This window comes from Dermochelys coriacea, chromosome 1, assembly GCF_009764565.3.
Source record: "Dermochelys coriacea isolate rDerCor1 chromosome 1, rDerCor1.pri.v4, whole genome shotgun sequence".
NCBI classification, from domain to species: Eukaryota; Metazoa; Chordata; order Testudines; family Dermochelyidae; genus Dermochelys; species Dermochelys coriacea.
Window position 1 is genome coordinate 200,758,338 of NC_050068.2, and position 12,441 is coordinate 200,770,778.

The 12,441-nt window shown below is 48.1% G+C and overlaps 1 protein-coding gene across 8 annotated transcripts in view; it reads left to right on the forward strand.

Moving 5' to 3' along the window:
• Positions 1–12,441, forward strand: part of BOC (BOC cell adhesion associated, oncogene regulated) — an 82,413-nt gene that overhangs the window by 65,100 nt on the left and 4,872 nt on the right. For 5 of the 8 annotated variants that reach the window (XM_043511932.1, XM_043511938.1, XM_043511946.1 and 2 more), the window contains 7 exons: positions 4,787–4,955; positions 6,088–6,198; positions 7,568–7,774; positions 8,360–8,541; positions 9,798–9,903; positions 10,234–10,356; positions 11,919–12,140. In XM_043511932.1, the coding sequence (XP_043367867.1) occupies positions 4,787–4,955; positions 6,088–6,198; positions 7,568–7,774; positions 8,360–8,541; positions 9,798–9,903; positions 10,234–10,356; positions 11,919–12,140 (1,120 nt within the window). The remainder of the gene's footprint in view (positions 1–4,786; positions 4,956–6,087; positions 6,199–7,567; positions 7,775–8,359; positions 8,542–9,797; positions 9,904–10,233; positions 10,357–11,918; positions 12,141–12,441) is intronic. The other 3 variants (XM_038412869.1, XM_038412878.2, XM_043511914.1) reach the window with 3 other exon arrangements.

Sequence of the window (12,441 nt, forward strand, 5' to 3'; positions counted from 1 at the left end):
GTAGGTGAATTTGTGACTGCGCTGAGCAGTTACCTAACAGTGCATTCCAAGTGCACCCACTCACCCCATGGGGACAGTCACTCACCCTTGCAATCAGATGCGCCTTAGCTGCAACATTTGGTTTCTTCCTGCTTTTGTTGCTGGGATGTCCTAGGTTTCTGAAACTAAGTCTCTAGGGAAGAGCGCACATTGACTCGCTCCGTAATGTCCTGTGTCTGGGCCAAATCACCCAATGACAACCGACTGCAAAGCCAGAAAGCACTCCTCTGCCACTCCTTGGTGCTATGGTAACATAAACAATAAATAATAATTTAAAGGTACAGAATGCAGGCAACAAAATTACAGTTCCTTTTCATTTGCAAAGCCCAACAATGGTAAATGCATCCACCCCATTCCCCCACTAACTAAATGGTGTTTTCCAACAAATAGCAAGGCTGGGACCTGATGTGCAGGATTGCTATGCTGACAGGTACGGTAGCTGTCCTAATAATCCTAAATCTTCAGGGAAAGTCCCAAACTACCTGTTTTTCTAAGCTTTCTCCTGAAAGCCAATACATGACAAGATGGTGAGTACACTACCTACTTGGTGGTGTGGAGTGAGCTGTTATTGCTCTGGTAACTATCCTTGCTTTGTTTCAGGGATTAACCCCTTGTAACATCACAAAATGTCTTTGACCAAACAAATCACTCATGATGCTCCTCCTGGTGTGAATCATTGCTGGGACTTTCAGACGGATAGGCCAGAGAAAAATTTCCACCGCTTGCACCCTGGAATGTTGTTTTAACACATCAGGTTATAAGTGTTAATTAATATTCAGAATGATGAACCTCAAATTTTCATCCTGAAACACAACTCCTGTTCAAAATGCAAATATACATGTTCCTTATGTTTGTGTGAGTTTAACTCTGGGCCATAAATTTCGATAGTGCCCACTGGGCTAAGGTGCTTCATTTTTGGGGGGAGGTGTCAAAAACTGCAGAGCCCAAAATCCGGCAGCCACTTGGAAATGTTGGGATACTGTCAAGATAAAAATTCTCCCCCCCCCCCCTTTTTTTAATCAAAAAATTCCTTGCTAGTTTTAATAAGTTAGAATGTTGGGGGTATTGTTTTGTAATTTACGGCTGCTAGTCATTTACTTGTTGAATTTCCTTCATCGCAGACAGAAAACCAATATAGATTTCAGGTTCTAAGACGCTCCAATTCTGATGTATTTGGAGGAATTCAGAATTTCAATTACATATATATTTAAAATGTGTCTATTTTCCCAGAAAATGCTTAATTTCATGAAACCATTTCTAGTATAAGACTTTATAACCCCTGAGAACATCCTTGCTTTTTCCTAAACAAAGCTGAAATCTGGGGCTTGGGGCTTTAACCATGTCTCTTTAAACAGCCATTTAAAATAAAGACGTGAGATTTCGGCATAAGATCTAAGAGAGAAAGGAGATAAAACTACTGGATCATTGAGTCTTTCCATCTGCAAGGGCAAGATGCAGCCCCCAAATAGCATATCATGGAATGAAACCAATTCTGCATGTGATCTTAGCTTATGGGCTGTAGTTTGTTCTTGTTTTGTTTGTTTTTTCAGTGCTTTACCTGGAAGGTCATTAGGGCAGAGAAGGTTGCCAAGGGTCACTGCAGTCTGCACTAACACATTTTCAGTGTAGTCCAAATTCTCAGTTGGAGACTCTTCCTTGTGCCTCTTAGGTCTCTACATATGGGGATGAGCCCCATTAACCCTTACTTTGCTGTCATTTCTATGACTGCCAACACAAGGGATGTTTAGAATTAGGTTTTATAAAGATCCAGATTAAATTAAAACTAATATGAATAGAAATATTTGTTTCAGAGTAGCAGCCGTGTTAGTCTGTATTCGCAAAAAGAAAAGGAGTACCGGTCTCTAAGGTGCCACCGGTACTCCTTTTCTTTTTGAGAAATATTTGTGTGTATGTGGTGGTGCATGGGAGGAGTTATTTCAATTTTAAAAAATTGTGTATATGAGAGAGAGAGAGCACAAGATCTACTATGTTGGAAATCCATATACGTCAGAGCGGCACTAACCTAGGATCTGATTCTCAGCCATTCTGAATACTTGCAGTTCCCATTGACTTCAACTGGAATTGTGTGTGCTGAGTGCCTTTGAAATCAGGCCCCTTATGGTATGAGAGTGAAACTGACCAGTCAGCTGAAGGAAGTGCAAAAAAGGAAATAAACAGCACAAATTGTGAAAAGCAAATAAGATTGTAAAGGTTCTTTCTGTTGTGCTAACTTCAGCTGCTATTAATGATACAGAGACTTTTACAAACAGTATGCGATTTATATCCACCCACGTTTCTCCACTCTATAGACACGGGAGCAACTACTCTACTGTTCTACAGCTTAAGGGAAGTCAGCTCCTACCCCATCATTTATCTCTGTTTTTAATATTCTTCTTTACACCCCCCCGCAGCTCCTGCTTTCTTGAATGTAATAGTCCTGAGGGACCTCTCCCTGGCTTCGCATTACCACAGACTTTGTAATAAAAATAAAACAGGGTAGACGTTAATCCATCAGTGTCAAACGCTCAGGGAAGATAAATTACATTGCAGAGGCTTGGCATTTCCGTTTCATCACATTGCCTGCACTGCTACTGCTCCTCTCCATACACGGTCACTGAAGTGTCCCACCTGCTTGCCTGCACAATATTATCCTTGCAGTTGCAGGTTCCCCTTTTTTGGTTGGGAGGAAGGAAAAGAGAAAGACCCCATTCTCTCTCTCGTATGCGGCATCTAGACCTGTCTGTTCAATTACACTGAAAGATGAAGCAGTGTTAAAAAACCCTTTGGAGGCCATGACCATATGCTGCATATTCCATGAAGTACGCTATGTTGAACAAATATTAAGGTTGCATGGTTAAGTTCTCAAAAGTCAGGAAATACCAGAGATCAGGCCACAACCTTAACTCTGCCCCCTTGTTCCTACATGTCTCCTCCGTTCAGTGTTAAACTAGAGGGTCACATAAACTCATGTAATGCAATATAGCTTTAAATAGCACTGACTCTCTTTGCCATGTTCTAGGCAGTGTGAGAATGTCTCTCCTTAGCCATTGGCTGGGTGTTTCCAAGAAGCCTAAGGGAGTTAGGCACCCAACTCCCATTGAATTTCATTTGACAAAGCCCAGCCTTAAAATCTCCTTGTGCAGACAGTTTTGTTTTGTATCACTGGAGCTGACCCAGCTCTCTGATGTTCTCTTCCTTGTTGATGCATCAGAGAGGCCATCAGCTACAGTGTATGCAGCACTGGGAGGTGGATTTAAAATCCCACTTCTCCTGCTGAGGGTATTGCATTGTATAACACCGAGTCCTTGTTAATGGGCACTCCCTTCCTGCACTAGCAGGACAGGTCATTTTAAGGGTCCAAGGACTGTAATTGTTACTCATTATGTGCCTAGCTAACAGGGGGTACTCAGCATTTCACACACTGTAAGGGGAAATTATTGCATGGTATTTGATTTTCCCTGAATTTCTTGATGACTGAGTAACAGATGTAAAGAGCTACACCCTGATATTTGGTATCTGAAGGCTGATGGCCATTGGGTAATGGCTTGTTGACACTAAACAGAATGGATTGCCATCTGCAAACTGATAGCTATGCACTCTAGCCTGCAGGGGCAGATCAGCCAAAAAGAAAATCTAGGCAACTTGCACAGCAGGGAACATGATTGTGGGTAAAATCCTACTTTGAAAAGTGATGTAGGCACTTAGGAGCCTAAATCTCAGAGAAAGTAAATGGGACCTAGGCTCCTAATTCACTTAGGCACTTTTGGAAATTGTATCCTTTGTGTTTCAGTGGGAACCTTCCCACAGCAAATATAAATGGCACTGGTTATGTTTGTCCAGACACACAGAGCAACCAGCCCTTCTAATCAGAATGACCGTTGTTTTATCTTAAGTGAAACATCAAAAGGAGAAAGAACAAAAGTGAGAGAGCACAGTGTGTGTGTGTGTGTGTGCGCGCGCACACAGAGGTGCGGTCTGACAGCTTGCTGAATTGAACACAAAATGGTAGACAGAAGAGTCCTTGGAGATTTAAACATGCAGTACTTGGGACAGAAATGCATAACCATTACACAGCTAAATACCCTGCAGCATCTATTAAGGTGGGGTGAGACTAGAGCAGTGGTTCTCAACCAGGGGGATGTGTACCCCAGGGCATACACAGAGGTCTTCCAGGAGGTACATCAGCTCATCTAGATATGTGCCTAGTTTTACAACAGGCTACCTAAAAAGCACTAGTGAAGTCAATACCAACTCAAATTTCATACAGACAAAATGAGGAAGTAAGCAATTTCTCAGTAACAGTGTTGTGACACTTTTTTTTTTTTATTTTTAATCAAGTAGTTTTTGAGTGAGGTGAAACTTGGGGATACGCAAGACAAATTAGACTCCTGTAAGGGGTATAGTAGTCTGGAAAGGTTGAGATCTCCTGGACTAGAGGGTGGATAAGCTGTGGTAGGGTCAGAAGAGCATCCTGAGACTTGGAGGCTTATCCTAGACATATTTGAACCTCTGGGCTTTGCAAAATTGGGCTGGAAAATCGCACTCCTTTACAGAAAGCCAAACAATGGCTGGGAGAGACAAGTGAGACAAACTTTTTTTCAAACTTTCCATGCTTCATTGCAAGTTTTAGCCAAATGTTCAAGTTCATCCTAAAAGTAAACCAAAGCCAGCATCCCTCTTCCCCTCTCCCTCCCGCACCCTCCCCCGGCCAGGCCAGTGATCTCTGTGCTTGTTCTTTGTTCTTCAGCAGATTATGAACTCTTCAGCCAACTGGACGGTCAGGGACATCCCTGCGACTCAGCACCGCCTGACTCTGAGCAGACTGGATCCTGGCAGCTTGTATGAGGTGGAGATGGCAGCTTATAACTGTGCAGGGGAGGGACAGACGGCCATGGTGACCTTCAGGACTGGTAAAGGTCAAATCTTTCCCTAGATGCTTTGGTTTAACTCCCTGAGGTCCCATCTCCCAGCCCTTGATAGCAGGCACCATTCTGGAGTTAGCCTCTCTACCTTGTACCCTGCAGGTGACTTTTAGCCACGTGCTGTGTTTTGGTTCAGTGCCTGTCAGGTGGAAAGGCAGCTGCCCCCACATTCAGAGTCACTGCCCATTACAGGAGAAAATAGGCAGGGTGGTAGACGGTGTGCTGACAGGACAGGATGGGCGAAATCAGGATTCCTGGGTTCCATTCCTACTTCTGCCAGTCACTGGCTGGGTGACCTCAGCAAAGTCAGTTCCCCTCTCTGTGGCCCAGGTAGGCATCTCTCTACCAATGGTTACCAACTTCTGAGGTTCAGCTAGTGTGGGAAATGGTGATGGATTTTTCAGGAAGAATTTAAAAATGTTTTTAAAAGGCAAAAAATGTAGCTGAACATTTGTAAAGAATCACTTGGGCTTCACAACACCTCTGGGCCTACAGCCTGTTCATCAATGCTTAAGGCCCTACTTCATTTGCGATATTGCAGAAATTGCAGGTCCCGCAATATTAGGCTTCCACTGCAGTTTTGATTGTAATTAGCTTACTTTGCACAGTCCACAATTTTGCATACATTTTGATGTTTGCAACATACACATTTCCCCATTAGTACAGTAGAACCCCATTTATTCGAGCTGATAGCGGATGGGGCTCGGGCTGTCAGCCCTACACATTAATGTCCGTAATATAATTGCAGCAAAGTGTCTGGTTATTTAAAAAAAAAATAAAAAACTAGCAGGCATAACATCATAATTGAGTGTTTATACTGTTCCAGCAAATTTATCTTAAACAAATAGGTCTTTTCTAGCTTTTCCAAGTTACCACAATTAACGAAGGTCCGTTATCACTTTTCTGTGATTTTCCATGCCTTGCCTTGCAACTCAGCCACAATTATTTGACAATCATCCCTCAATACAAGTAGGACCTTATCAATGCTGTGAAATCCTTGGGTTCTGTAAGTGAAAAGTGCTACTATTCCCATGTAGTGGCTGCGAATTTCCAATGGGAAATAAACACCAGTGGATAACCGTCCATCACGCCTCATCTTCTCTGACGTCATTTCTCTCTTGGCTAGGCCGACGACCAAAACCCGACATTGTCGCCAGTAAAGAGCAGCAGATCCAAAGGGACGACCCAGGCACTAGCACTCAGAGCAGCAACCAATTGGACAACAGCCGCCTCTCCCGTAAGGCCCTGCCTGAGTGGGGAGGGGGGAGTGCCACAAGTGTTGTGGGGATCCAAGGCCAGGCTACATCGGGATCAGAGTCAGTCCATGGGTAACATTAAGCTTAGTTTATGGGGATTTTTTTGCTCATTACTAGTCAAGCATAGAGCATGTGTGTCACCCACAGAACTGCACATTTGTTCCCTTTTCCGATCCCCAAGGAGACCATCGGACATCTACCCTGCTCTTTAACTGAATTTCATGCTTGTGAAGGGTGTAGTATTCCCAGCCAGGGAGACTACAAGTCACAGAACCAGTGCAACATGGTGAAGGGATCACATACATTTTCCACATTCCACAATGCCCTGGAGGGACCCCTTCCAAGGACAAGCAGGGAGTACCGGCTTTGTAGCCTGTGAGGTTCTTGGCCTCTCAACTGAGCCTGCTAACAGGGGGATGTTTAATGCCAACTCTAGGGATGGTTTTGTGCAGGGCTGGGCCTTGGCATTTTGTTGCAGACAGGGAACATCAATATGAACCCAGCCCAGCTTGTCCTGTTCATCATGTCCCATCCCATGTTTGACATGGGTATTGTTTATTGGGGCCGTTACCCTTCCTATGAAGTTCTCTCTTAATTGTCTGTTTTCCCCTTTGTATTCATTCTTCTTCTCGTTCCCCTTCCTTCACTCCTGTTTTCTTTCCATGTCCTGCATATCCGCCCATCTTTTCCGCCCACTATTTTGATGGTTTTCCCTCAAACTTTTTTTCCCATCATGTATAATTTTTCCATGTTTCTCTGTTGTCTCATTTCACTTTCTCTCTCTCTCTCTCAATCAGTTGCTGTATCTGTCTCTACCATCTTTCTTATCACTCAGTGCCTCTGCATACCCCGTCAATCAAACTCTCTTCTCTATATCTATCCTGACACATGCACACACCCTTCTCCCCAACACACAGCCCGTTTCCCTCTCTAGGCTCACAGGTGTACAAGACCTCTGCCCCACCTGGACTACACACATTTGCTTGACGCTGAGATGGTCCTTCTCCTGGGTGGGAGCCATTGACTGAAAGGTGCTCTTTCCTGACATGAAAGAGAGAAATTCTTAGCTGCGTCCACAGGTTGAGTGTGCTCAGAGCCAGCTGAGCCCTTATCAGTGGCTTTGTTGGAAGTGGTGGAGCAGTACATGAGGGAGTTGCAAGCAGAAGGTAGAAGGAACTCACTGAGTTTTCGGGGAGCAGCAGGGAGTAGGAGTAGATTGGGATTGGTAGCACAAGGATGAGGGAAAGAGAGGGGGTCAATCAAACTGGTACCTCTGATTCACCCTAAATTTGCTTTAGAGAAGGAGAGGCAGAGAGAGAGGCGTTTCATGGTCTACCCTGCTCCTCACAGCTCCCGAGGCACCAGACCGTCCTACCATCTCCACAGCGTCGGAGACTTCTGTCTACGTGACCTGGATCCCCCGCGGGAATGGAGGGTTCCCCATCCAGTCTTTCCGAGTGGAGTACAAGAAACTGAAAAAGTTAGGAGACTGGGTGCTGGCCACCAGCGACATCCCCCCCTCTCGGCTCTCAGTGGAAATCACAGGCCTGGAGAAAGGTAGGATATGTGCTCCTCTCCCCGGTCTTTCTGTGGGACATGACAAATTGTCCTGCTCCGATACGGTGGTTCCCATCTATTACGCCATGCTCAGTGCTGTGGCGTTTGAGCACCTTCAAGACTTCCTGGAGAAAGTCTTCCCAGTCCTTTCTTTGGACACGTGGGGAACTCTTCAAATGTTGCCCTGAATCCTGCTGCTGGCATGCAGAGATCGAAGCGGGTCTGGGCTTCTTTGAGATGGGAGGGGGATGGTCTTCTCCCAGCTGTTTCCTGTCAAGGTGGTGGAATTTCACAACTGTGGCCTGTGGACCATCCAGACAGCTTCCTGGAGAGAAAAAGTGGCCTTGGTCTGGGACACAATTAAACTCAGGCCATTAGTTTCTTTGATGTCAAGGGCTGGGAGCCCCTTCTTCGCAACATCTCTCCGTGCCATCCAGTAGGGTGGTGTGGGGCTGAGCTGACTGGAAGAGAGAGAGAGAGACAGACACCGCTTTCCTCTTTTAGGTGCCATGCTGGCTATTGGGCTTGCAGGAGGCACCAATCCTCTCTTAATGCCATTGTTTCCAACCCATCTTTCCCACCTAGGCACCTCCTATAAGTTCCGCGTCCGAGCACTGAACATACTTGGGGAGAGCGACCCCAGCACTGCATCTAAGCCATATGTTGTGTCGGGATACAGTAACAGAGTGTACGAGCGCCCCGTCACCGGGCCTTACATCACCTTCACCGATGCCATCAACGAGACCACCATCATGCTGAAGTGGATGGTGAGGGAGGGAATCTGTGTCTGCAGGGAGGGAGGGATGGGCACTGATTGGGTGGCTTAGAAGTTAACATCTCAGGTGGCTATCAGATCTCACCAACTACAGCAGGCTAGGCGTCCTCAGTACTTGGGTGGGGAAACTCCAGTCATCTAGGAAGTCCTGCTGGCGATGCATTAGAATACTCTTCTTCCTCGGTACCAGTACCGACGCAGTAACCCGCATGGTGCTAGGGGATGTGCACCTAGACATGCGGTCCTCCAGGGGGGATGTGATGCTGGGGCCATGACCATTTTGCTCAATAGATTCGCGGAAGTGGGGTTGGTAAGCTTGCTTCTCTAGCCTAATTCCTGTTTGATTGATTAATGCCTCCTTAAATTTCCCTGCTGTTTCAATGGGATACACTGTTCATCTTCACTTCCTGTGCTCATCTATTGGGTGGCATTGCTGGGTGCTGCTAAACAGCCTCTACGCTCTGCCCCAGAGGTGGCTTCTTCTCAATTTTGGGTGGGATCCTTCAGGCTCATGGATGCTGTCGAAAGGGCCGTTATTTATTAATCGATATGCATGAATTAACAAGGGCCGAGGATGGCATCCTCCTTTCCTACCTGCACAGATCTAAGGGCTTCCACTAGCCCAGGGTGAGCCATAGAGATGCTTTCCCCACTTCCCAGCCAGCATCTTCTGGCCACAAATCCCCATGGGGGCTTCTTGGCAGCGTTTCCACTGTGGGCTGCTTTTCCTTTAAACATGGAGAATCATATCTGAAGGGGGCTGGATGAGAGCAAGGAAGGTGAGGTCTCACCCAGCTCTGTGATGAAATATCTTGGGGAAAGCCAGAAGGAGCTGATGGCTAGTGGCTGTGCTGTCAGCCAGTGGGGTGAGGAGGAGAGGTCGGTCGCTCTGTGTCTCTCTCCTGTATGTGGCATGTGACCACTGGATCATTACACGATGCAGCTTGTACAGGACATCTGAGCCTTAGTAGGGTAAAAACAAAGGCCATGGCCAGGCGCATCACTGTTGGGACTGGGGGGTGGGTCTGCTGTTCCTGGCAAATCTGATGGCATCCCAGCTGTTACCCAGGCCCCCACGGAAGGGCAGCAGGTTGGGATACAATAGCAGGCTCTCTTAGGCCTCCTAGAGAAGCCCCTATTCAAGGGCAGCATGGGGAGATGGTAACATCTCTGCGGCTCCTCTCCGGCGAGAAGTGGTTTGATCAGCATGGACACCTCTAAACATTGCCTTCCCCTTCATCTCTGCAGTACATCCCAGCCAGCAACAACAACACCCCCATCCATGGCTTTTACATCTACTATCGCCCCACTGACAGCGACAATGACAGCGATTACAAGAAGGACATGGTGGAAGGTAAGAGGCGCAGTGCGACTGGCTCCAGCTGCCGTGTGCTGAGTGGTTTCTCCATTGAGAACGTCTGTTGGCAAGAAGGAGCAGCTATCGCGATGCCTAGGAGCCATGTCTGCCCAGGCATAGCTCAGCTGAGGCTCTGTCCAGCGCGACAAGGCGAGGTGGCAATGGGAAGCCTGTGTCTGGCGTACCCCTTTGCCCTTGCTGGGGTGCAGAGACAGGATTAGTGAGTCCGAATTTGCCAGTGGCCTTTGGGCAAAGGCAGTGAGGCTTCGCTTGAGTTCCGGGGCAGGGAGCTAACGGAGCCGTGTGTTCGTTCCCCCCACCCCTCAGGGGACCGATACTGGCACTCCATCAGCCACCTGCAGCCAGAGACCTCCTACGACATTAAAATGCAGTGCTTCAACGAGGGCGGCGAGAGCGAGTTCAGCAACGTGATGATCTGCGAAACCAAAGGTATCCGGCACCTCTGGGTGGGTCGGCAGCCGCCTGCTGCCCCCTCATTCTCTTTTCGCAAAGCATGGGGGTGATTCGACGCCTGGCCCAGAGGAGCCAACAGTCTGGATTAAAGATAAGGGGCGGAAATGAGGAAGGGCAGGGTTTGCAGTGATGCCATCACGCTGGTATTAGGTCTGTGCACAGTTCAGTGGGTTCTGCCCCATTGGGCTGGGCACTGTACACACATGCCAGGAAGAGACAGTCCCCACCCCTAATCTGGGTTAACGGCGAGATGTAAGAGGTGAATGAAACAAACAAGCAGGGGTTTAGGGGGGCTAGGAAGCGGTCAGGAGAATAACAGCACGACTTCTGGTCAGAGCAAACTAACTCACTTGGCGTGGGCCCTGTGGAGGAAGCCTTCAGCTTTCAGGAGGATCTTCATTGTGGGGAGGGTAGAGGCTCAAGAGAACAGAGTAGCGAGAGGGGGCACCATGCACAGAGAAAGCTGATCAATCAGGCAGCTAGGCTGGTGTCGGTGGTAGGGCTGGCACACGGTGAGAGGAAAGACTGGCCAAACAGAGAGGAGTTGTGTAGGATGTGCAATGTGAGGACAAGAGGGTTGCACCTAGGTGCAGTGGAGAAAGCAGGGCCAATGGAGAGAGTCCAAGAGGTGGCTCTTGTGTGCCATGTCTGAGGAAGCAGAATTTAGGGGCTCGTTTTGGAGGGGCTGGAGAGGGGCAATATAGGTGCCAGGGAGGAGGCTGCAGTGATGAAGCTGGGAGATGATCGAGGCCTGGAAGAGATTTTGCTGTCAGGTTAGAGGAAAGGGGCTGGCCTTTTAAATGGCTGGTGTGCAGAAAATGGCAGGATTTGAATGCAGCTTGGATGTGAGAGGGGAGGAGCCAAAGATAATGCCCCGATTGTGGAGCCGAGTGCAGAGAGGCTGGTGGTGGTGAGTGACACAGAACATGGGGAGTGGAGAGGGTTCAGGGGGAAAGTCCAGCTTCACTGTTGGCTATATTAGCTTTGAGTTGCTGGTGAGACATGGAGGAGGAATTGTCAGAAGAGACAGGCTGAGCTGCAGGATTGGATGGAGGGAAGCAGCTCAGGAGTGGAAAGGTAGCTGTGTGACTCATCTTCACACTTAGCAGTTGAAGCCATGTAAGTGGATGAGGTTGCTGAGGGAAAGGGTGTCGTGGGAGAAGAGAAGGAGACCAAGGGCTGAGCCCTGGGAGACCTCTCTGCAGAGCAGGAAAGTGATAATTACCTCTGCCTCCCTTAAAATTCCCCTGCAGCTCTTACTGAACACAGGAGTCCCCTTCGCTTCCTGTCCTGAGCTGCTGGGTAGTGTTTTGGGGTGATGGTAAATGGCTGCCCTGTTCTATCCCAGCAGCAGCAGCTACATTTCCATGTAATATGATTATTATAACGATCAGTAAGGAAGGGCTCTACCCACCAAGCCACGTGGACCTAGAGAGCCGGTGGTTCTGTGAATCATACACAGTATGTGCAGCCCCCCTTTAGCTGCCTGTTGTCTTGGGTGACATGTCCGCTTCTAACTCCCTGTCTTTCTGTTGCAGCTCGCAAGTCTCTTGGGCTGCCTGGGCGCCTTCCGCCCTCAACGGTGCCCCCACAGCAGCATCCAGCGCTTAGTGGTGGGCACAGCGGGCTGGGGACTGGTGCCATGGTGGCCCGCTCCAGTGATCTGCCCTACCTGATCGTAGGGGTAGTGCTGGGCTCTATCGTCCTCATCATCGTGGCCTTCATCCCCTTATGTCTGTGGAGAGCCTGGTCCAAGCAGAGTAAGTGGCTTCACTCTGAAGAGGAGAGAGGGTGCTTGTTAGGGGCTGGCGTCCCGATAGAATAGCTGGGTGCAAAGATCCTGGCTATATTGGGGGGCAAAGTCCCCGTGAAAGCTTATGCAGGTAGAGGCCCAAGCTTTCTCCCTTGTCCAGTTTGTCAAGCCAATAAAGAGTCCTGAATTTTGGAGTCCATCAGGCAGAGCCCCCCCTCCAGTGGAAGGGCTGGATCATTGTCCCACCTGACAGGCGTGTTAGCAGGTGGTACAGCCCAGTGTGCCCACAGGATCCTTGCAAACAACCA